Source organism: Desmodus rotundus, chromosome 9, assembly GCF_022682495.2.
Source record: "Desmodus rotundus isolate HL8 chromosome 9, HLdesRot8A.1, whole genome shotgun sequence".
Classification (NCBI taxonomy): Eukaryota; Metazoa; Chordata; class Mammalia; order Chiroptera; family Phyllostomidae; genus Desmodus; species Desmodus rotundus.
Window position 1 is genome coordinate 44,132,229 of NC_071395.1, and position 23,317 is coordinate 44,155,545.

At 39.6% G+C, this 23,317-nt stretch overlaps 1 protein-coding gene across 1 annotated transcript; it reads left to right on the forward strand.

Annotated features, from left to right (window-relative positions):
• The first annotated feature begins 17,498 nt into the window (after positions 1 to 17,498).
• On the forward strand, positions 17,499 to 18,422 carry LOC112301431 (olfactory receptor 7A5-like). The gene has a single exon (XM_024556874.3). The coding sequence runs from the start codon at positions 17,499 to 17,501 to the stop codon at positions 18,420 to 18,422; it is 924 nt and encodes a 307-aa protein (XP_024412642.2).
• The last annotated feature ends 4,895 nt before the right edge of the window (positions 18,423 to 23,317 follow it).

Sequence of the window (23,317 nt, forward strand, 5' to 3'; positions counted from 1 at the left end):
TCCTTCATTCTGTATTGCTCCTTTGCCTCCTGTGGTCTCCTCCACTTTCAAAATGGGCATCAGCTTCTACCGTCCTCTGGAAGGCACTTTTTTTCTCCTTATGTTTATTTATTTATTTTTATTTTCACACAGTAGTTTCAGTGTACATTGGTGAATTCAGGAAAGGCATAACACACAAAATCAGTGTATGTTGGAGGGAGGTATCCAATTAAAAGGCATTTAAGAGACTAAGTCATTTACTTTTATGACACCAGGTCTTTTAGAAATTGGTGATTATTTCAAAAATACTGGAATTAGTGCAATATGAACATAAATATGCCGTATAACTAAGCAATTCTTTTGTTAATGACATATCCAAAGGAAAAGAGTGCATGGGTATACCAAAAAACATGAACAGATTGTTCAGGGCAGTATTATTTTTTTTTAACCAATTTTTAATTGTTGTTCAAGTAGAGTTTCCTACCTTTTCTCCCCAGCACTCCACACGATCTCAGCTCTCCCCACCTCCCTCCCATATTTCACACCCCCTTGTTATAGTCCATGTCCCTTTATAATTGTTCCTGCAAACCCTTCACCCTTTTCCTTTTAACCGCTTCCCCTCTCCCCTCTGATCACTGTCAGCCCATTCTCAATTCCAGTGTCTTTGATTATATTTTGCTTGCTTATTCGTTTTGTTGATTAGGTTCCTGTTAAAGTGGAAGACACTCTTTATAAAGATTTAACTGAAGATTACCTATAACTACCATAAGCAAATTTGAATCCATATATCCCTATATAAGAAGAAATTATGACTTAGATACTGCTTTCTCCCTGACTTTATAAACCTTTTTATAACATTCTTTTATTTCCAACTCTATGGCAATTTACTCTGGGATCAGTGGCCCATGTTGATATTGTTATTATTTTCCCTCTTAATATGAATTCACTTGATCCTCACTTAATTATTTTTCATATAATAGTTTTGTAATCAGTATACTTAACCTAATTACATTTCTGCTGCTAATCTGTATTCCATAAGGTTTTAGTTTCTTTTTTTAAATCTCGTCTTCATATGTTATGCTCACATACACACTCATGTGCTTTTCTACAGATGCATGAACAGCACCCGGGCCCATCAAAAATGCTCTTTGCGTGTTGTATAGTTTAGGTTTGTTTTGTTTTTTTCTATGTATCCACTCTTCCTTCCTACTCAACAATACCTATGGTCTTCCCTCCAGTCAAAGAGGGTGTAAGATGCTGATTCATTATTTCCATGTCTACATAATATTCTCAGGTGTGGCTGTGCTAGTCGCACTTGAAATCTAAGGTATACTTTCTCGTTACATTGCTAGTATAACAATATATGAAAACATTTTGAGATTGATACATTAAATCTCTGGTTCTCCACCAGAGGCAATATACTGTTCCCCCAGGGGACACAGAGCAATCTTTGGAGACATTTTTGGCTGTCACATGGGAGGTGTCAGTAAAGTCCAGGTTGCTCTAAACCTCCTGCCATGGCCAGGAGAGACCACACCTCAGACAAAGACCTGGCCCAGAATGGCAGTCCCGCAGAGACTGAGGAGCCCTGGGTTAGAGACACAGGTGCTGGTCATGCGTGCAGCTGCCTGCAGTCTGTTTTCCCAAGGCTGTAACACTCCACAGTTCTGCCAGGAAAAAACAAACCACCCCTTTGCTCCCCGTTTGAAAGTCTGCATCCCAGTCAATGTGACATATTTCTAAGTTTTACTCCAAGCTGAATGGTGTGAAAGAACTTTTTGTTGTTTGCTGAACTTTTTCTGAATTTGATCAAAGATTCATATTTGATGTTTTTTGAATAATTTGAATATTACTATATGGTTACTATTTTTTTCATTGTCAGGCTTTTAGATAATTTTTTTAAATTATGTTGGTTGGATGTAGAAGAAGGGAAAAGGGGAATAAATGTTGACAGAAGGAGATTTGTCTTGGGGCGCTCAACACACAATATAACATACAGGTGATTTATTACAGAGTTGTACACCTGAACCCTATATAATTTTATTAACCAATGTCATTCCAATAAATTCAATAAAAATTAAGAACGTAAAAAGAAAAATAAATACAAATTATTATTTCTCAGTTGACTTAGGGGATGTTTGTCCATAAAAAAGTTTTGCAATTTATTTGTTAAATATGTCTGTCTTTTTACTCCTGAACTTCTGACTTGATTAGGATGGTTTGGCCCACCCATCAATATTAATATATAGTTTTCATTCTGTTAGATGAAAGGACTGGTTACTCTTCCAGTGAGTAGGCAATCCCCCAGATTTTATGTAATGCAACAGAGGTAGGGAATCAACTTCACTTTCTTGCAGGTGGATGTTTATTTTTCCAGCTTTTATTCAACAATCCAACCTTTCCCAATACAAAGAAATACAACCTTACCATATGTTAAATGTACTTATGTACTGAGGCCTAATTCCTGATTCATCCAACAAATAAAAATGAGCCTCTGCTTTGCCACCATGTCTAGGAACATTAAACATTAACTTCTATGCCTTTGCCAATTTAATTACGAATGTATGTTGGTATTTATATCTTGTTTTCATTACTTTTTCATGCTCCCCTCATTTTCTTTAACACAGTTGGTAAACCATTCTGTTTAACCAGGTTTTATTCTCCCTTCCTGTCCTTTCATTACTTCACTTTCACTTCAACGGGTTCCTGGGTAAGTGCACAGTTATACACAACATCTGTGAAAGTAGAGCTGAACAAAGCAGATGAAGCCCTGCTTTCTCAGATATGGCATTGTTTTGTTTTGTTGTTAAATAAGCAGATTTTATGGGAGAACCAAGATGGCGGTGTAGGTAGACACACTGCGCCTCCTTGCACAACCAGAACTGACAGAAAATCGAATGGCAAGGAAGTCCGACACCAAGGAAATAAAAAATAAAAATCCATCCAGACCAGTAGGAGGAGCGGAGACAGGCAGCTGGGGTGGAGAGGTTTCACGTGGCCATGGCGGGACCGAGACTGGCAGAGTGTGGGACAAACGGGGCAGACAGTCTGAACACTGGCAGACCCTGTGGCCCCACATTTGCACACAGATAAACAGAGAGGCCGGACTCAGAGTGGCAGAGAATGGGGCAGGCAGAGCGGCGGGTAGCACCCCGCCACCCCACATTCGCACACAGATAAACCGGACAACCGCAGGGAGCAAAGCAGACCACGCAACCCAGGGCTCCAGCACAGGGAAATAAAGCCTCAAACCTCTGATTGAAAATGCACATGGGGGTTGGGGCAGCAGCAGGAGAGACTCACAGCTTCACAGGAGAGGTCGTTGGAGAGACCCACAGGGGCCTAGGGCGTGCACAAGCCCACCCACTCGGGAACCAGCACCAGAGGGGCCCAGTTTGATTGTGGGTAACACAGTGAAAGATTGGAGTCCGGTGGAGAGGGGAGCAGGCACCATTGCTCCCTCTCAGCCCCTACCCCATGTACAGCATCACAGCGCAGTGACCAGTGTTACCCGCCCCGGGGAACACCTAAGGTTCCGCCCCTTAAAGTAACAGACGCGCCAAGACAAAAAAAAAAAAAACCAAAAACAAAAACGGCCCAAATGACAGAACACTTCAAAGCTCTAGAAAAAATACAACTAAGCGATGAAGAGATAGCCAACATATCAGATGCACAGTTCAGAACACTGGTTATCAAGATGCTCACAGAATTGGTTGAATCTGTTTGAAAACCAGATGAAAAATTGAAGCCTATGCTAAGAGAAACAAAGGAAAATGTACAGGGAACCAATAGTGATGGGAAGGAAACTGGAACTCAAATCAACGGTGTGGACCAGAAGGAAGAAAGGAACATCCAACCAGAAAAGAATGAAGAAACAAGAATTCGGAAAAATGAGGAGAGGCTTAGGAACCTCCAGGACATCTTGAAATGTTCCAACATCCGAATTATAGGGGTACCAGAAGGAGAAGAGGAAGAACAAAAAATTGGAAACTTATTTGAACAAATAATGAAGGAGAACTTCCTTAATCTGGCAAAGGAAATAGACTTCCAGGAAGTCCAGGAAGCTCAGAGACTACCAAAGAAGCTGGACCCAAGGAGGAACACACCAAGGCATGTCATAATTACATTACCCAAGATGAAACAGAAGGAGAGAATCTTAGAAGCAGCAAGAGAAAAGGCGACAGTTACCTACAAAGGACTTCCCATAAGACTGTCAGCTGATTTCTCCAAAGACACCTTACAGGCAAGAAGGGGCTGGCAAGAAGTAATCCAAGTCATGAAAGGCAAGGACCTACATCCAAGATTACTGTATCCAGCAAAGCTATCATTTAGAATGGAAGGGAAGATAAAGTGCTTCTCAGATAAGGTCAAGTTAAAGGAGTTCATCATCACCAAGCCCTTATTATATGAAATGTTAAAGGGAGTTTCCTAAGAAAAAGAAGATCAAAAATATGAACAGTAAAAATGACAGCAAACTCACACTTATTAACGACCACACCTAAAACAAAAACAAGAGCAAACTAGGCAAACAACTAGAACAGGAACAGAACCATAGAGATGGAGATCACATGGAGGGTTGTCAATAGGGGAATGGGAGGGGGACAGGGGGGAAAGGTACAGAGAATAAGTAGCATAAATGATAGGTGGAAAATAGACAGTGGGAGGGTAAGAATAGTGTAGGAAATGTAGAAGCCAAAGAACTTATAAGTATGACCCATGGACATGAACTATAGGGGGGGAATGTGGGAGGGAGGAGGAGGGCAGGATGGAGTGGAGTGAGGGGGATGGGAAATGGGACAACTGTAATAGTATAATCAATAAATATATTTAAATAATAATAATTAAAAAATAAAAAATAAACAGATTTTATTTTTTTATTTTTCAATTTTCATTTCTATTTTTAGTTGTTTGTTTATTTTTATTTTTTGTTTTTAATTAATTTATTTATTTTTATTTTTTTCACTGTTTTTTTGCAAAACATAGCTCAAACTTTATAAGAACATGTAATAATTGTTAAGTTAATAAAATACCTAATTCTATGCATCTAAAAGCATCTGCAATTAAGAAATATAAAGGTACATGGAGAATCAGCTATCACTTATTATATTTTGCTTACATACTTTCTCAAAAAGTAAATACTATATGGGTTAAGACATTAAATATAAAAAAAAACAATAAAATAGCAGGGAGAAAAATTCCTTTGTAAATATAAAAGTAAAAGGATAAACCTATTGGAATATACAAACACATAATTGAAAATACCCCAAATCATGTTAATATATTTTTTTAACTAGGAAATATTTGTAACATAACTGATGAAAAGTAATTGATTCTCTCAATATACAAAGAACTTGTTCAAGGTCAGAAACAGAAAATGCATAAGAGAAGTACAAATGGACTGTGAGTACACACAAAAAAACACATACACACAGATTTTCCCAACCTGTAACTAAAGAAATACAAATTAGAATTAAAAACCAAGGAGGGAAGGAATGCGGCAGGTGGAAAACTTGGAAAGAAAAGAGCAGTGATCCCTTCCATCGAGAACATGCTTTTTTCCGAGGAGCCACAGTTGTGTGGATGCGGTTAGACTTTTTACACAGGGACAAGTTCTTCCAGCATTTTTACCTGCACGTTCGGAGACAGTCAGGCGCATCGGTCCTTTCAGCAGAACCTGCTTTAGGCATTTAACCTTTCGTGGCTCAGGCACCCCAAGACAAAAAAAATGACCCAAATGAAAGAACAGCTCAAAGCTCCAGAAAAAATACAACTAAGCGATGAAGAGATAGCCAGCCTATCAGATGCACAGTTCAAAACACTGGTTATCAAGATGCTCACAGAATTGGTTGAATCTGTTTGAAAACCAGATGAAAAAATGAAGTCTATGCTAAGAGAAACAAAGGAAAATGTACAGGGAACCAATAGTGATGGGAAGGAAACTGGAACTCAAATCAACGGTGTGGACCAGAAGGAAGAAAGAAACATCCAACCAGAAAAGAATGAAGAAACAAGAATTCAAAAAAATGAGAAGAGGCTTAGGAACCTCTAGGACATCTTTAAACATTCCAACATCCTCATCATAGGGGTACCAGAAGGAGAAGAGGAAGAGCAACAAATTGAAAACTTATTTCAACAAATAATGAAGGAGAACTTTCCCAATCTGGCAAAGGAAATAGACTTCCAGGAAGTCCAGGAAGCTCAGAGACTACCAAAGAAGCTGGACCTGAGGAGGAACACACCAAGGCACATCATAATTACATTACCCAAGATGAAACAGAAGGAGAGAATCTTAAAAGCATCAAGAGATAAGGGGACAGTTACCTACAAAGGAGTTCCCATAGGACTGTCAGCTGCTTTCTTAAACTTTGCAGGCAAGAAGGGGCAGGAAAGAAGTATTCCAAGTCATGAAAGGCAAGGACCTACATCCAAGATTGCTCTACCCAGCAAAGCTTTCATTTAGAATGAAAGGGCAGATAAAGTGCTTCCCAGATAAGGTCAAGTTCAAGGAGTTCATCATCACCAAGCCCTTATTATATGAAATGTTGGAGGGATTTATCTAAGAAAAAGAAGATAAAAAATATGAACAGTAAAAATGACAGCAAACTCACAGTTATTAACAACGACACCTAAAACAAAAACAAAAGCAAACAACTAGAACAGGAAAGAACCATGGAAATGGAGATCACATGGAGGGTTATCAGCAGGGGAGTGGGAGGGGCGAGAGGGGGGAAAGGTACAGGGGGAGGTTAAGAATAGTATAGGAAATGTAGAAGCCAAAGAACTTATCTGTATGACCCATGGACATGAACTACAGGGGGGGAATGTGGGTGGGAGGGGGTGTGCAGGGTGGAGGGGAATGGAGGGGGGAAAATGGGGCAACTAATAGCATAATCAATAAAATATATTATTAAAAAAGAATTAAAAACCAATATATCATATCTTAAAGTGGCAACACTATTTTCTAAATTACAAAAGGGGTGGACATAGTGGTAAAAGAGCCATTCTGGATATCCTTCGTGCCATGTTTCTGGAAAGCAATTAGGTTATCACAGAAGGCATTACAAACATGTATGCCAAATCAGATATGAACACAAAGATTTTTATAGCTGGACTTCCAGATATTGTTTACAATAGAAAAATTATACCAAATGCTAATGGTCTTAGATTTTTCTTTTAAATTATGCTCAAAAATCCATACAGAATATTATGCAATTATTGAAATGATTTCTTACAATATTTGATGAAAAATAATTAAGCTCATGATAAATTATGAAATAAAAATCAGAATAAAACATCATGCCATTTTATCCAAGTTTTTTAGAAGAATAAAAATGAGTGATAAAATTGCACAGACCTTGGCGGGAAGTAGGATAGTAGAATAAGTGAACAATAATGTCCTTATGGATTTTTCCTTTGGTATTAGAAATATTTATTGAGTTATTCTTGCCTTATTTACATACAAACTTGGTTTAATTTTTTTCAGGTACTCAAAGCCTTTAGAACTGTGTTGTCCAATGCTGCAGTATGGTGGCCACTCACCACAGGCGACAACTGAGCACCAGAACTATGGCTAGTCAGAATGAGATGTGATGTAACTTTAAAATATATACCTATTTCAAAGAACTAAAAATACTAAGTATCTCTTTATACATTGTAATATTGACTATTAAAATTATGACATTTTCACATGGTCGACTAAATAGCCAATTAAAATGAACTTCACCTTACACAATTTTCTAACCACTATGCTGTATACTTGAAACTAAGGCAAAATAATGTGGAATATAAACTGTAATTGAAAAAATTTAAAAAGAAAAAACAAACAAAAAAGTAGGATGGCTGTTAGGGTTTTGTTTATTTATTTATTTATTTATTTATCTATTTATTTATTTATATTTTTATTCAGTTACAATTGTCTGCATTTTCTCCCCATCCCTCCACCCCACCCCAGCCAGTCCCAAGTCCCTCCACACTTCTACCCTCCCCCTTGATTTTGTCCTTGTGTCCTTTATAGTAGCTCCTGTAATCCCCTCTCCCCACTATCTCATCCCCACTCCCCTCTGGCTATTGTTAGATTGTTCTTAACTTCAATGTCTCTGGTTATATTTTGTTTGCTTTTTTCTTCTATTGATTATGTTCCAGTTAAAGGTGAGATCATATGGTATTTGTCCCTCACCATGTGGCTTATTTCACTTAGTATAATGCTCTCCAGTTCCATCCATGCCATTGCAAAGGGTATCAGCTCCTTCTTTCTCTCTGCTGCTTACAATTCCATTCTGTAAATGTACCATGGTTTTTGGATCCACTCGTTTTCTGATGGGCACTTAGGTTGCTTCCAGTACTTGGCAATTGTAAATTGTACTGCTATGAACATTGGGGTGCATAGGTTCTTTTGGATTGGTGTTTCAGGGTTCTTAGGGTATAATCCCAGCAGCGGAATTGCTGGGTCAAAGGGCAGTTCCATTTTTAGGTTTCTGGAGAAATTCCTTACTGTTTTCCACAGTGGCCTCACCAGTCTGCATTCCCACCAACAGTGCACTAGGGTTCCCTTTTCTCCGCATCCTCTCCAACATTTGTTTGTTGATTTGTTTATGTTGGCCACTCTGACTGGTGTGAGATGGAACCTCATTGTGGTTTTAATTTGCATCTCTCTGATGGCTAGTGATGCTGAGCATCTTTTCATATGTTTCTGGGCCCTCTGTATGTCTTCTTGGAGAAGTGTCTGTTCAAGTCCTTTGCCCATTTTTTAATTGGGTTGTTTGTCTTCCTGGAGTGGAGTCATGTCAGTTCTTTACATATTTTGGAGATCAGACCCTTGTCTGAGGTATCCTTGGCAAATATGTTTTCTCATACTGTTGGTTCTCTTTTCATTTTAATGCTGTTTTCTTTAGCCCTGCAGAAGCTTTTTATTTTCATGAGGTCTTATGTGTTTATTCTTTCCTTTATGTCACTTGCTTTAGGGGATGTGTCTGTGAGGATGTTGCTGCGTAGAATGTCTGAGATCTTCCTGCCAATGTTTTCCTCAAGTACTTTTAAGGTGTTACGACTTATATTTAAGTCTTTTATCCATCTTGACTTTATTTTTGTGTATGGCCTAAGTTGGTGAGTGAGTTTCATTTTTTTGCACGTAGCTGTCCAGATCTCCCAACACCATTTGTTGAAGAGGCTATTGTTGCTCCATTTTATGCTCCTGCCTCCTTTGTCAAATATTAATTGAGTGTAGAGCCTTGGGTTTATTTCTGGGCTCTCTGTTCTGTTCCATTGGTCAATGTGCCTCTTTTTATGCCAGTACCAGGCTGTTTTGATCACAGTGGCCTTGTAATACAGTTTGATTCAGGTATTGTGGTCCCTCCTGCTTTGTTCTTCTTTCTCAAAATTGCTGCAACTACTCAGGGTCATTTATGGTTCCATATGAATTTCTGAAGTGTTTGTTCTATATCTGTGAAATATGTCATGGGTACTTTAATAGGGATCACATTGAATCTATAAATCGCTTTGGGTAGTATGGCCATTTTGATGATGTTAATTCTTCCAATCCATGAGCATGGTACATGTTTCCATTTCTTTGTGTCTCCCTTAATTTCTTTCTTCAATGTTGTGTAGCTTTCTGAGAACAGGTCTTTTACATCCTTGGTTAGATTTATTCCTAGGTACTTTATTTTTCTTGTTGCTATATCAAATGGGATTTGTTTCCTGATATCTGTTTCTGCTGTTTCACTGTTGGGATGCAGGCATGCCTTTGATTTCTGAGTATTGACTTTGTATCCAGCTGTTTTGCCACATTCATTTATTAGGTCGAGTAGTTTTTTGGTGGAGTCTATAGTATTTTCCATGTACACTATCATGTCATCTGCAAACAGTTACAGTTTCATTTCCTCCTTTCCAATTTGGATGCCTTTTATTGCTTTTTCTTGTATCATTGCTGTGGCTAGGACTTCCAATACTATGTTGAATATGAGTGGTGAGAGAGGGCATCCTTGTCTTGTTCCTGATCTTAGTGGGAAAGCTCTAAGTTTTTGTCCATTGAGTATGATGTTGGCTGTGGGTGTCTCATATATTCCCTTTATGATGTTGAGGAATGTTCCCTCTATTCCCACTTAGCTGAGTGTTTTTATCATAAATAGGTGCTATACCTTATCAAATGCTTTTTCTGCATCTATTGATATGATCATGTGGTTTTTGTCTTTGCTTTTGTTTATGGGATGTGTTATTTTTATTGATTTGCAAATTTGTTCCATCCTTGCATCCCTGGGATGAATCCCACTTGACCATTGTGTATGATCTTTTTAATGTATTGCTGGATGCGGTTTGCAAATCTTTTCTTAAGGGTTTTAGCGTCTATGTTCATTAGCGATATTGGCCTGAAGTTTTCTTTCTTTGTTATGTCTTTATCTGGTTTTGGGATTAGGATGATGTTGGCTTCATAAAACGAGTTTGGGAGTCTTCCATCTTCTTGAATGTTTTGAAATACTCTTTGGAGGATGGGGGTTGGCTCTCGCTTAAATGCTCTGTAGAATTCTCCTGTGAAACTGTGTGGTCCAGGGCTTTTGTGTGTCGGAAGGTTTTTGATTATTCTTTCAATTTCATCAGATGTTATTGGTCTCTTCCGGTTTTCTGCTTCTTCTTCATTGAGTTTTGGAAGGTTATTTTTCTCTAGAAATTTGTCCATTTCATCTAGGTTTTCACATTTCTTGGCATACAGTTCTTCGTAGTAATTTCTTACAATATTTTGTATTTCAATGGTATCAGTTGTAGTCTCTCCTCTTTCATTTCTAATTGTGTTTATTTGGATCCTCTCTCTGTTTTTCTTGATGAGCCTACTTAAAGGCTTGTCGATTTTGTTTATCTTTTCAAAGAACATCTCCTGGATTCATTGATCCTTAGAATTGTGCTTTTAGTCTCTATGTCATTTAACTCTGCTCTGATCTTGGTTATTTCCTTTCTTCTGCTTGCTCTGGGCTGTCTTTGTTGTTGTTCCTCCAGTTCTTGTAGCCATAGGGTTAGGTTGTTTATTTGAAATGTTTCTATTCCTTTTAGGTAGGCTTGTATTGCTATGAACTTCCCTCTCAGGACTGCCTTTGCTGTTTCCCAAAGTATTTGGATTGTTTGCATTCATTTTCCTTTGTTTCCAGAAATTTTTTGATTTCTTCCCTAATCTCATTCTTCAACCATTCATTGTTTAATAGCATTCTATTCAATCTCCATGTTTTTTAGCATTTTCGGATTTTCTCCTTGTGATTTGTTTGTAGTTTCTGTCCCTTATAGTCAGAGAAAATACTTGATATGATTTCAATTTTCTTGAACTCGTTGAGGCTTGCTTTGTGTCCTATCATGTGGTCTATCTTTGAAAATTATCCATGTACACTAAAAAGAATGTATATTTTGCTTCTTTGGGATGAAAAGTCAATATAGAAAATGCAGACAATTGTAACTGAATAAAGAATCAATAAGTAAATTAATTAATTAAGAAATTAAAAAAGAAATGCTCTCTATATATCAGTTAAGTCCATTTAATCTAGGGTATTGTTCAGTGACACAATATCTTTGTTGATATTTTGTTTGGAAGATCTGTCTATTTTAGACAATGTGGTGTTAATGTCCCCTAGTATAATTGTGTTTGTGTCAATATCTTTCTTGAAATCCTCCAAGATTTTCCTTATGTATTTGGGTCCTCCTATATTGGTTGCATATATATTTACAATGTTTGTGTCTTCTTGGTGGGTTCTTCCTTTGAGTATTGTGAAGTGACCTCCCGGGTCTCTCTTTATGGTCCTTCTTTTGAAGTCTATTTTGTCAGATATGAGTATTGCTACGCCTGCTTTTTTTTTCCTGTCTGTTTGCTTGGAAAATTTGTTTCCAGCCCTTCACTTTCAGTCTGGGTAGGTCTTCTGTCCTGAGGTGGGTCTCTTGTAGGCAGCCTATGTGTGGTTCATGCTTTCTTATCCATTCAGCTATTCTATGTCTTTTGATTGGAGCATTTAATCCATTTACATTTAAGGTTATTTTTGATAGGTAGTTATTCATTGCTGAATTTTGTACCTATGGTCCTCTCTTTCTCACTCTTTTCCTTCGTTTTCTTAAAGCAGTACGTTTCGCATCTCTTGCAGAGCTGGTTTGGTGAAGGTGTATTCTTTTACACTTCTTTTGCCTGGGAAACTCCTTATTTGGCCTTCTATCTTGATTGAGAGCCTTGCTGGGTAAAGTAGCCTTGGTTGCAGGCCTCTGGTTCTCATTACTTGGAATATTTTTTGCCATTCTCTTCTGGCTTGGAGCGTTTCCATTGAGAAGTCAGTTGCTAACCTTATTGGGGCTCCCTTGTATGTTACTTCCTGTTGCTTCCTTGCTGCCTTTAAGATTCTCTCTTTGTCTTGGAATTTTGCCATTTTAATTATGATGTGTCTTGCAGTGGTCCTCATTGTGTTCTTCTTGATCAGGACTCTCAGTGATTCCTGGATATTTGTGACTTTTTCCTTCTTCAGATTAGGGAAATTTTCCATCATTACTGTTTCAAACAGGTTTTCTATCCATTCCTCTTCTTCTCCTTCTGGTATCTCTATTATACAGATATTATTATGTTTCATGTTGTCTTGCATTTCCTTTAATCCCTCTTCATTCTTTCTGAGCCTCTTTTCTTTTTCTTGCTCTTTCTGGGTGTTTTTTTCTATCTTGTCTTCCAGTTCACTGATCTGATTCTCTGCTTCATTGAGCCTGCTTTTTATTCCTTCTACTCTGCTCTTCAGTTCAGAAATTGTTTTCTTCATTTCCTCTTGGCCCTGTTGATAGTTTCTATTTCCTTTTTCATGTTGATATAGTTTGCAGTGAGATCCATTGTAGTTTCCCTGTAGTTTTTGGTAATTCTCTGTGACCTCATTAAGCTTCCTTATAACCAATGCTTTGAACTCAATATCTGATAGTTGACTTGCCTCTATTTCATTTAGCATTCTTTTTGAAGCTTCCTCCTTTTCTTTCATTTGGGGATTGTTTCTTTGTCTTCCCATTATTTGTGAGACTCTTCTTGTTAACCTCTGCTTCTTAAGTTGCTCTGTTCTGTCCCCCTGGGTTATGGTGTGAACTTCTGTGGTAGAACACCTGTGAGATTCTGCGGTACAGTTTCCTTGATCTCCTGATGTTAATGATCTTGGGCTGTGGTTTATGTTGGCTCTGTGTATGTCTTTGGTTTGGGGTTCTTGCTGAGACTTTCTTTGGTGGGTCTTTCCCACCAGCTGGTTATCTGATGGTCAGTCTGTCCCCTACCTCTTGTTTTCTGATGTGCAGGAATGGGCAGTTTATGTTGGAGGTCGTTCTTCTGTATGTACAAGGTTTGAAGCTTTTCTCTTGCTCTTGTTCAGTTTTTTGTTCTTAGTAATTTCTTCACTACTTAGTTGTATTTCCAGATATGTCCTGGGTTGAGTTAGTGTGACTTCTACTCCCTCCTTTACCTTCTCCTGTTCTTAGCTGTTGGTGTTACCTTTGTTGGTGGGTTTCCTCTTCCAGGAGATATCCTGGTGTTCACAGCTTCTACCTACTCTTTTTTATGGTAGGTTGTAGGGAGAAGGAGAAATGGTTTAAGAGAGCAGGAGTGTATTCTATGATATTTAAAGTACCAGCCCTTAGAGAAGAGATAGGAGATCCTTTGGATATGTATAGTGTTAACCTTGATAATTCACCCACCTAGCCACTTTTTAGAAAGGGTGGAAAGACGATAAGACTCTTGTTGCAGTGGTGAAGGATTGTGAGTTGGATCTAGAAAGCTGTGAGCTTGTGGGAGGGCAGATTATGAAGTAAAGTGAGAGTAAAGGGTAGAAAATAGGTATAATGTGTGAGAGAATAGAGTTAACCACACCAGTAATAAAGTACAGGAAACAGTGAAGTGGGCTGAGATCTGTGAGGGGTTCTGTGTAGTATTTACAGATATATGGAACAACTATGATTTACAATAGTAATGGAGCAATAATCATATGACAGAATCTGTGTGATTTGGATAACTAGAATAGGGAGTATAGGTCTTAGAGTAGTGTGCTAATGGAACCCAAGTGAAGTGAAAGATAATTAACAATACACTGTGAAAGAGAGAACAAGGGGAAACCAGTGAAACAATGCAAATTAACCAGCGAAGTGAAGAAGTGTAAATAGAAGGAAGAGAGATACAAAAATATTAATAAAATGATTGATGTAAAGTTAATGAAAAAAATAATAATACAAATATACAATATCTTGAAGTTCTCTGAAGTAGCAAAATGAAATTTGTTTCACTGTCTCAGGTGTTGGGATGCCCCCTCTTTGGGTCCAACTTTGGTCTTTTCAGAGTACCAGGTTTTATTGTCTCACTTGTGGGGATTAAAAATAATAATAAGATGGGAGGAAGAAGAGATATAAAGAGAGGGAAAGATGGAGTAGAACAGGAATGAAGGAAAGAGAGGAAGAAGGTGTTAAAAGAAAGAAAAATAATAAAAATAATAATAATAAAGAACTACTTAAAAAAAAAAAAAAACTAGCCTGCAGGCCAAGCTGGTTTTGCTGGTCTTTTTTGGCTGTAGCCAACTCAGGCAGCCTAGCCCAGCTCTTCTCTGTCCAGACTAGCACTCATGCAGCCTCAGACCCAGCTCTCCAGAGACACCCCGGACCCACAGGTTCAGGCACTCACCCTCCTCCTTGCTATGGTTGTGCGTGCGGCGGGTGGGGGGGGGGCCTTCCTTGATTCGCACTCTCCCCGGTGCCTTTGGCCTCACATCTCTCTGAGTTGCACTCTCCCCGGTTGGTGCCTGTGGTCTCTATGTGGTGTGCACTTCCTCACCCCGAACCCCACCCCTGACTTTTAATTTCCCCCACAGCCCTGCGGAAGCGCTGGGGAGCCAGGTGGAGAGGAGAATGGAGCTGCTGCTGCAGGAGAGTTCCCCACAGTGCCCCCTCGGGTCTTTTTCTTTTTGAGAAAATCCTCCTGCTCAATCTTGGGTACCAGGAAGGGCCTATCCTCTCACACAGCCCACCTCTCCAGCTAGACTAGGGACTGTCTGCATCAGGGCCCCACACGCCCCAACTCTCATCTCCTCGTGGCTGGCGCCCACTTCGGGGTTTACCACTTTGTCCTTTTTCCCCTCCCTGCGATATCAAGCAACCAGGTCTCTCTAGGTGCTGCTCAAGCCTTGTTTGGCAGGGGACAGAGCCGTTAGCTCAGCTCTTTCCTAGGAGTCCTACGGCAGGTCCAGCAGGCACAGGCCTGGGGCTGCAGTCACCCTGGTCCCGCGCTGGTCACAGGGACCTTTTTGTCCTGCAGCAGTCCCCTTACCATCTGTTTTTTCAGTGTCCACTATACTTTTTGGTCTCCTATCTTCATAAACACTGGGGTGCTGTTGATTGTTTACTTTGTTCCTCAGTAGATTGGCTACGTGTTTCACCATTGTGCAGGGGGAAGTGGACTCTGCTCCCACCTATATCGCCATCATCTTTGCTCCTTATTTTTTATTTTTATCTCCACATTATTTTTAATATATTTTATTAATTATGCTATTGCAGTTTTCCCATTTTCTCCCCTTCATCCCCCTCCTCCCACCTACATTCGTCCCCTTTAGTTCAATTCCATGGTCGTACATATAAGTTCTTTGGTTTCCACATTTCCTATACTCTTCTTATGCTCCTCTTGTCTATTTTCTACCTACCATTTAGACAACAGACACAACTGTCGACACCATTTCTTACGGTTGTTCCAGTACAGTTGTCTCCATTTCCCCCCACCACCACTCTCCCCCACCCCATTGTGATGGTGAAGGCAGAGTATGGTGAAATAAATGTTTGCATGATAATGTGGTTGAACTTAAGTCACATGAAGAAAGTTACTCAGTGTAGAAGGATGGATTGTCATGGCATGTGAAGGCTTTATTGGTCACATCCTGGAGAGGGCTTTGCATGTTGGAAGAAGAGCAGAACCAGAATTAGACAGTGCCTACAGATTTGCCAAAATGAGGTCCAAATCCAAAGTCCCAGAAAAACAAATGAGCACATGAGAAAAGTGAGGGAGGGGTTTGTCTCATCTGTATTTTAACCTTATAAAAACCCACTGGTCAAATAACTATAGAATAGGCAAAGGAAAAGCCAGTCTTCTACTGCTTTATATTAAAAACAATCCCTTTTGTAAAATATAGTTTATTTTGTTGATCACTTCTCACTAGGTAGTCAATCTCCAAGGTGTTTCCACACCATATTTAGATAACTACCTTTGTGTTTTACACAAATACATCTTTTGTCCTTCATGATTTTTGCTTGACTTCAAGGGTGTGGACTTTGGGTTGGAAAGCTGCCAGAATCCAAATATATTTGTTCCTCATCATCTCTCAGAGATCACGTGACCTTATTATTAATACATATTTTCTACCTCATGTCCATTTTATTCTTCTCTCTCCCTCTACATTTATGTTTCTTTAAATACAGGGCATAAAACGGACATTCCAGTATGGAACCCCAAGCTTATTTGTGCGCTTACCATAGCAGTATTGAGGTAGTATGCCTAAATTCTTTTTGGAAAAGATACTTCATCTGGACAGCTGAGTTGTATCTAGTCACAGCCTAAATAGTGAGTGAGACAAACATGAAAACCACACCCATGAGGAGACCTGGTGTGTGTGTGCACCTGCCTCGTCAACCAAGAGCAGTGCTCAGAGCAAAGATACCTGGACTGGTGTATTCCAAGGTGACTTATCACACAGGGGCCAGAACTCCATCAAGAGAAGGGACTGAGGAGGAAATTCTTTTCAGTTCACAGGATGCTTTTCCAATCAAATTAATAAAGTGCAAGATTTTCATAGTGTGCAAAAGGGACTCTCTCTGACTTGAAGTTTCAGCAGCACCACGCAGGCCCCTGTGTTTCTTAATATCATCTAACACCATCTCTCCTGCCCCTGACACACTGGCTCAGTGTGAGCCTTCATTTTACAAAACTACCATCTTCCTTAGGGCCTTTCCACTGTCTGTTCCTGCTGCCTGGAAAACACTTGCTTCCTCTTGGCCTCCAGTTTAGTCTTCTTTGAGGTGCCTGTTAACGTGTTGCCTGTTGGAAGTCTTGACAAAAAGAAAAACCTCTATCAATTTTCTGCATTTAATGTGATTCACCTTTCTATATAACTTGTGCTCCATTGGTTATGTTGTATTATTGTATTTATTTGATCATATTCTTTGTCCATGATTGGTTTGTATAGACTCTTGTTTTTCATCAGCCTGGACTCTGAACATTTCCTGGAACATGGTCTAAAGTCAGTATACGAGTATATTCCTCAAATGCACAAACTACATCCTTAATTATACAGCAATATACATTGTGTTTGAAGAATGGGTTGATGGTACAAAAGGAAATCTAACAAGCAATGGCAAAGGACATGTCTTAACAACAACCAGATTATACAGCAAATATGGAAATTATTTTTTGGATTCTAAAATATAAATGTAGCATTTTCTTCAGTTACTAATGCTTGTCAATGTGAAAATTAGTTATTCACTTGCTTCTATTTTTTGGTAGTCGCCTGAGCCACATGGAACCAGGCAATGTTACACAAGATTCAGAATTTCTTCTCCTAGGATTTTCAGAGACACCTGGACTGCAGCCCCTTCTATTTGGGCTCTTCCTCTGCATGTACCTGATCACTGTGTTGGGAAATCTGCTCATCCTCCTGGCCGTCAGCTCAGACTCCCACCTCCACACGCCCATGTACTTCTTCCTCTCCAACCTGTCCTTGGTAGACATCTGTTTCACTTCCACCACCATCCTAAAGATGCTGGTGAACATCCAGACACACAGTAAAGCCATCACCTATGCAGACTGCATTACTCAGATGTATTTTATTATGCTCTTTGCAGGGTTGGATGACATCATCCTTACTGTCATGGCTTATGACAGATATGTGGCCATCAGTCACCCGCTCCATTATACAGTGATCATGAACTCCCAGCTCTGTGGATGGCTAGTTCTGGTGTCCTGGATCATGAGTGCCCTGTATTCCCTGTTACAATGCTTAATGGTGTTGGATCTGTCCTTCTGTTCAGACTTAGAAATCCCCCACTTTTTCTGTGAACTCGAACCTGTGGTCCAACTTGCCTGTTCTGACACCTTTCCTAATGACATGGTGATGTACTTTTCAGCAGGGCTGCTGGCTGGTTGTCCCCTCACTAGGATCCTTTATTCTTACTCTAAGATAGTGTCCTCTATACGAGCAATCCCCTCAGCTCAGGGAAAGTTTAAAGCATTTTCCACCTGTGCATCTCACCTCTCAGTTGTCTCCTTGTTTTATGGTACATGCATAGGCGTGTATCTCAGCTCTGCTGGTACCCACAGTTCACAGTCCAGTGCAACAGCCTCAGTGATGTACACTGTGGTCACACCCATGCTGAACCCCTTCATCTACAGTCTCAGGAACAAGGACATAAAGAGGGCCCTGGAAAGATTCCTTGGCAATTAGACTTTTCAAGGGCCAACTGTACGTGGCTAAAGAAGAGCCCATGAATGTTTGAAGCTTCAGAGCAAGAATATCTGACACAAGTTAATACAATCTTTGGACCATACATAATTACAAATTCTCATGTATCTCTTGTGGTAACATGAATTACTTTAACCTAATTTATTCTCTTATGACATTTATCATTCTAATTAATATTTCTCTTGTTTTACCGAAAGAGTAGTCATGTATTATACTACTGTATGTACTAAAGTACACTTGGATATTGAGGTCATTTACATAATTTTGTTGTAAAGGACCATCTCAGATGACAGTTTTCACTTCCATGGTCATCACTATTTTCTATACCACCACCTTTACCACACTTCTTGATAATGTAGACTTGCACATGCTGGTATGTTTTATAGCTGCTCTCCTGGTTTTATACACTTCATTCTGTTATTCACCTTTGTGTCCAGATGCCTATCATAGCCCCTGGAAAATATTGACTATGAAATCCATGTTTCCAAGAGGGGTCTACTATGAAATATACATTTTAGTAAATTGTTTGATCTAATATGTAACACATGACCTTAAATATAATGAAACAAAAGTAGCCAGACAATTTATTATTGTACAAAATATTTTGCATGCTCCACATCTACTCAATGAAGTGTAGAATATGATGTCCATGTGTCAGGGGTGAAAAATTACAGGGAGTGTTTTGTTGGTTTTTCTGAATTATTTTCCTGTTTCTACTTGAAAACTTTCAACGTGTTCCCTACTAATGGGACTCCTTCTAGTGCTCTAAATGAAATGTCTTCCCTTTTGTAATGTCTCCAAATCCACCAAAGTGACAGTGAGTGACCAGTAAGAATATCATACAATATTTATCTCCTTTATGCTCAGGATGTCTTCAGTCTTTATGATCAAAGGATGAATCACACAGGAGTTAAAATCCTGCCTAGTCACGTGAAAAGGGGTCACCAATGTTCCTGCACAAACGTGCACGTAATTCTACCCTGTCCTGAGTGCCTGGAAGGGAACGACTGTGGACTCACTTTTGTGCAGTTATGTGAAATACATCTGAGGAAAAGCAAATTCTGAATGCTGTCTTATATCAGTACAAAAGCTAAAATTAAGAAGTAGCAGATTACTAAAATGCCCTCAGTTCTGTTTTGTTTGCTTTGATTATAGTATCAGTTTGCTATTGCTATAAAACAAGCCATCCCAAAAGCCAATGGCTCAATAGAAGTCCTTCATTTTCTTATTGGTTTGTGTAGTCGGGAAGTGTTCTGATGTCTGCTGGTCTCCTCATGAGTCTGTAGTCAGCTATGGGTCAGCCAGGGTGTGTCTGCTGACCATGGCTTGGCTTTTTAATACACTAGTGGCTCAAGTATTGTGGCTGATCTAGAGAGGCCTTGGCTGCGATATGTGAGCTGTGTGTGAATTTCCCCTTCTCCTCTGGAAATTCCACCTGGATTGTTCACATGGCTGAAACAGCATTCCGAGTGAGAACTGCCAAAAAGACAAGGCATGGTAAAGCATACTCTCAATTCCACCATGTTTATTGGCCAAAACAAAAAAAATTCCTAAGTCCATCCCAGTTCCAAAGATGGAGAAATAACTCCTCCTCTGGATGGGAGGAGCTTCGCAGTCACATTGCCAAAGACTGGAAACAGACAGAGTTGGGGCCAAACAGTCTGTCAAACAGCTCCGCATATGAACACCACCACTCCTGCCCCAAGCCTCCGGCTTGCCATTTCAATGCTAAGAAGAAATTAAAATTTCCCTTCAGATTTCTTGAGTCCAGGGACTTAACTAATGGATTAACAGAGCTAGGGAGCTTTTCCTTTCCTTGCACCATCCCTTTGGGCTTCCTCATGTAGACAGTGCCTTTCTTTTTATTGACCGACTCTTCACATATTCATAAAGATACCCAATCTGATACTTGTATTTGCTGGAGGTGGGGTGCCTGATGGAAAGAGCTGGCATTTGAAACAACAGAGAATGGAATTTGAAAGACAAGGGAGTGTTGCTGTGTAAGTTGCACTGTGAATACCCTGAATGTGAAGGTTGAGGAGAGATGAGAATCTCTGGAGACTGCAAGGTACCCAGCAGGGAGGGCAGTAAGTGATGTCACAAGTGCCCATCCATGCCAGGTTCCTTTCTGGTGGAGGGCAGGTTCTGTGAGCAATAAGCATTTACTTGTGCAGAGAAAAAATCTCAAATGTTTCATTCGTTCTTGCTAAGGCATTTTGGGGGTCTATATTACTAATTATCTTCTGGAAGTCTTCTAATTTCTCAAGTCTCTTTTTAAAAACAGTCCTCACCCTAGGATATATTTATTGATTTTCCAGAGAGGAAGGAGGGGAGGGAGAGAGACAAAGAGATTGGTTTCTTCCCTACGTGCCCCAACCAGGATCAGACCCTTAACCTAGTATGTGCTCTCCTGGGAATTGAACCAGAACCTTTTGGTGTTTGGGATGATGTTCCTACCCACTGAGCCATTTGTGTGCAGCAATTATCAAAAATACAGATATACTTATTACAACAGTGTGTTGAGTTTGGGATGGCACTGAGCTTAAAGGGATGTTCTGCCACAATAAAGACTTCAATAAATTAAACCTTTATTTATTTACAAATCACAGATGTAGAGTTAGGGAGGGAGTTCTAGGCTACTCTGACACTCTCACAATATTGTTGAAGAAATAGTCTTCCACTCCATGAACATGGTACATGCTTTTATTTGTTTGTGTCTTCCTTAATTTCTTTCTTCAGTGTTATGCGGTTTTCCTAGCACAGGTCTTTTACCTCCTTGCTTAGGTTTATCCCTAGATATTTTATTTTTATTGTTGATATATAAAATGGGAATTTTTTCCTGATCTCTGTTTCTGATATTTTATGTTGGTGTACAAAAATGCCTTTGATTGTTGAATATTGACAGACATTCTCCAAGGACATAAAGAGGGACCAGAGACATATGAAAAGATGCTCAGCATCACTAGCCATCAGAGAGATGCAAATTAAAACCACAATGAGATACCACTTCAGACTATTTACCATGCACAGGTTCAGCACAGGTGGTTAACTTTTAAGGACGACAAAGGACAAAACACTGCTAATTATTTCAAAGAGAAGGATGTTACAGCTCAAGGGGGAAACCGCTCATACTCCATACTTGGGTGGTTTAGCACAGATTTTAGGAAGATGAAGATACTCAGTAAACATTTGCTGCCTCAATTCAGGGTGAGGGATTTTTTGCAACAGCAAGTCTCATAGCAGTCAAGGTACAATGCAGGCCTGATTTCCCACTGGAGAACCTATCCATGGACATGGGGCCTACCCACCAACCTTGCTCCCCACTGGCTTTTCCGACTGGGGGCTGAGCCACATTTCCCATGCTTGGAACAGTTCCCCACACCCTAGTGCACTATTAGTGGGAATGCAGACTGATGCAGCCACTGTGGAAAATAGTATGGATTTTCCTCAGAGCTAAAAATGGAACTACCCTTTGATCCGGCAATTCCACTGCTGGGATTATATCCTAAGAACCCTGAAACACCAATCCATGAGAACCTACGCTCCACAATGTTCATAGCCAAACAATTTGCAATAGCCAAGTACTGGAAGCAACCTAAGTGCCCATCAGCAAATGATTGGATCAAAAAAACTATGGTACATTTACATGATTGAATACTATGCAGCAGAGGAAAAGGAGCTCCTACTCTTTGCAACAGCACGGATGGAACTGGAGAGCATTATGCTAAGTGAAATAGGCCAGTCAGTGAAGGAAAAATAACATATGATCTCACCTGTAAGTATAACCTAATCAACAAAACAAACAAGCAAGAAATAAATAATCAGAACATTGAAATTAAGAACAAACTGACAGTAACTAGAGAGGAGGTGGGAGGAGATATTGGGGGGGAACGGGAAGGGGTTTCAGGAACACATATAAACATCACATGGGCAAAACCAAGGGGGTGGGTGGGATCAGGGGTGGGAGGTAGGGATAGCTGGGGCAGTGTGGGGAAAATGCTGCCAAGTGTGCTTGAACAACAATAAAAATTTTTTCTAAATAGGCATATAAGCGAACAAAAAGAAAAAAATTAAAATTAGGAACAACAAAAATAGAAATAGTCTTATTTTTTATGCACCATGATTCCCAGTGTGTCTCTTCAAGCCACAGAAACCCTTAAATGCTTCCACTCAGTGCTCTCAGATGTGCTCTTCCAATCACAGATTATGAGAAACCATAGTTGTATCTTCCAGAGGTCACATGAGTGCTTCCACCACCCTGCCCTTTCTTGGGGCTATAGAACAGGAACCCCACAACAAATGTTCTATACCCAAGTCTGGAGGGAGATTCTGGGTTACCAGAGTGGCTTCTTTCTCCCATCTGTCTTTCTGGCATCAGCCTCTGTCCTGGGGCATCCCTCCCCTTGTTTTACTGCTCCTCATTTCCCACCACGTAGGATGTATGTGTTTCCCTCACTCAACTGCCTCGTTTTGCAGCCTCTGCAAATATTTATTAAGCAATTACTTTATGGTAAGCACTAAAATATATTCTATGGAGGAAGAAAATAGTAAGATTTGTTCCTTCTTTTAAGCTCACTATGTAATCTTGGGTAAACTCCAATAAATAAATAAATGCAAACCTGTCCTTACAAGTGTCACTGTAATCTTGTTATAAGTATCCCCAAACAGTCAAATCCTCCTGCAGGTCCTCAAAGGGTTCTTATACCAGCCTGAAATAGCATTGAAACTTGAAGGATGAGTGGAGTTATATTCCAGGTGCAGAAGGAAATGAGCACACACCAGAGAATGCTACAGAAAAGTAATTGGACATTACAACAAATTGTTAAAGTATTGTTAGTAAATGAAAAATAGCTGGTAGTACATAATGAGCAATGAGA

Coding starts and splice junctions, on each gene's coding strand:
- LOC112301431 (XM_024556874.3), top strand. CDS start 17,499: ATGGAACCAGGCAATGTTACACAAGATTCAGAATTTCTTCTCCTAGGA.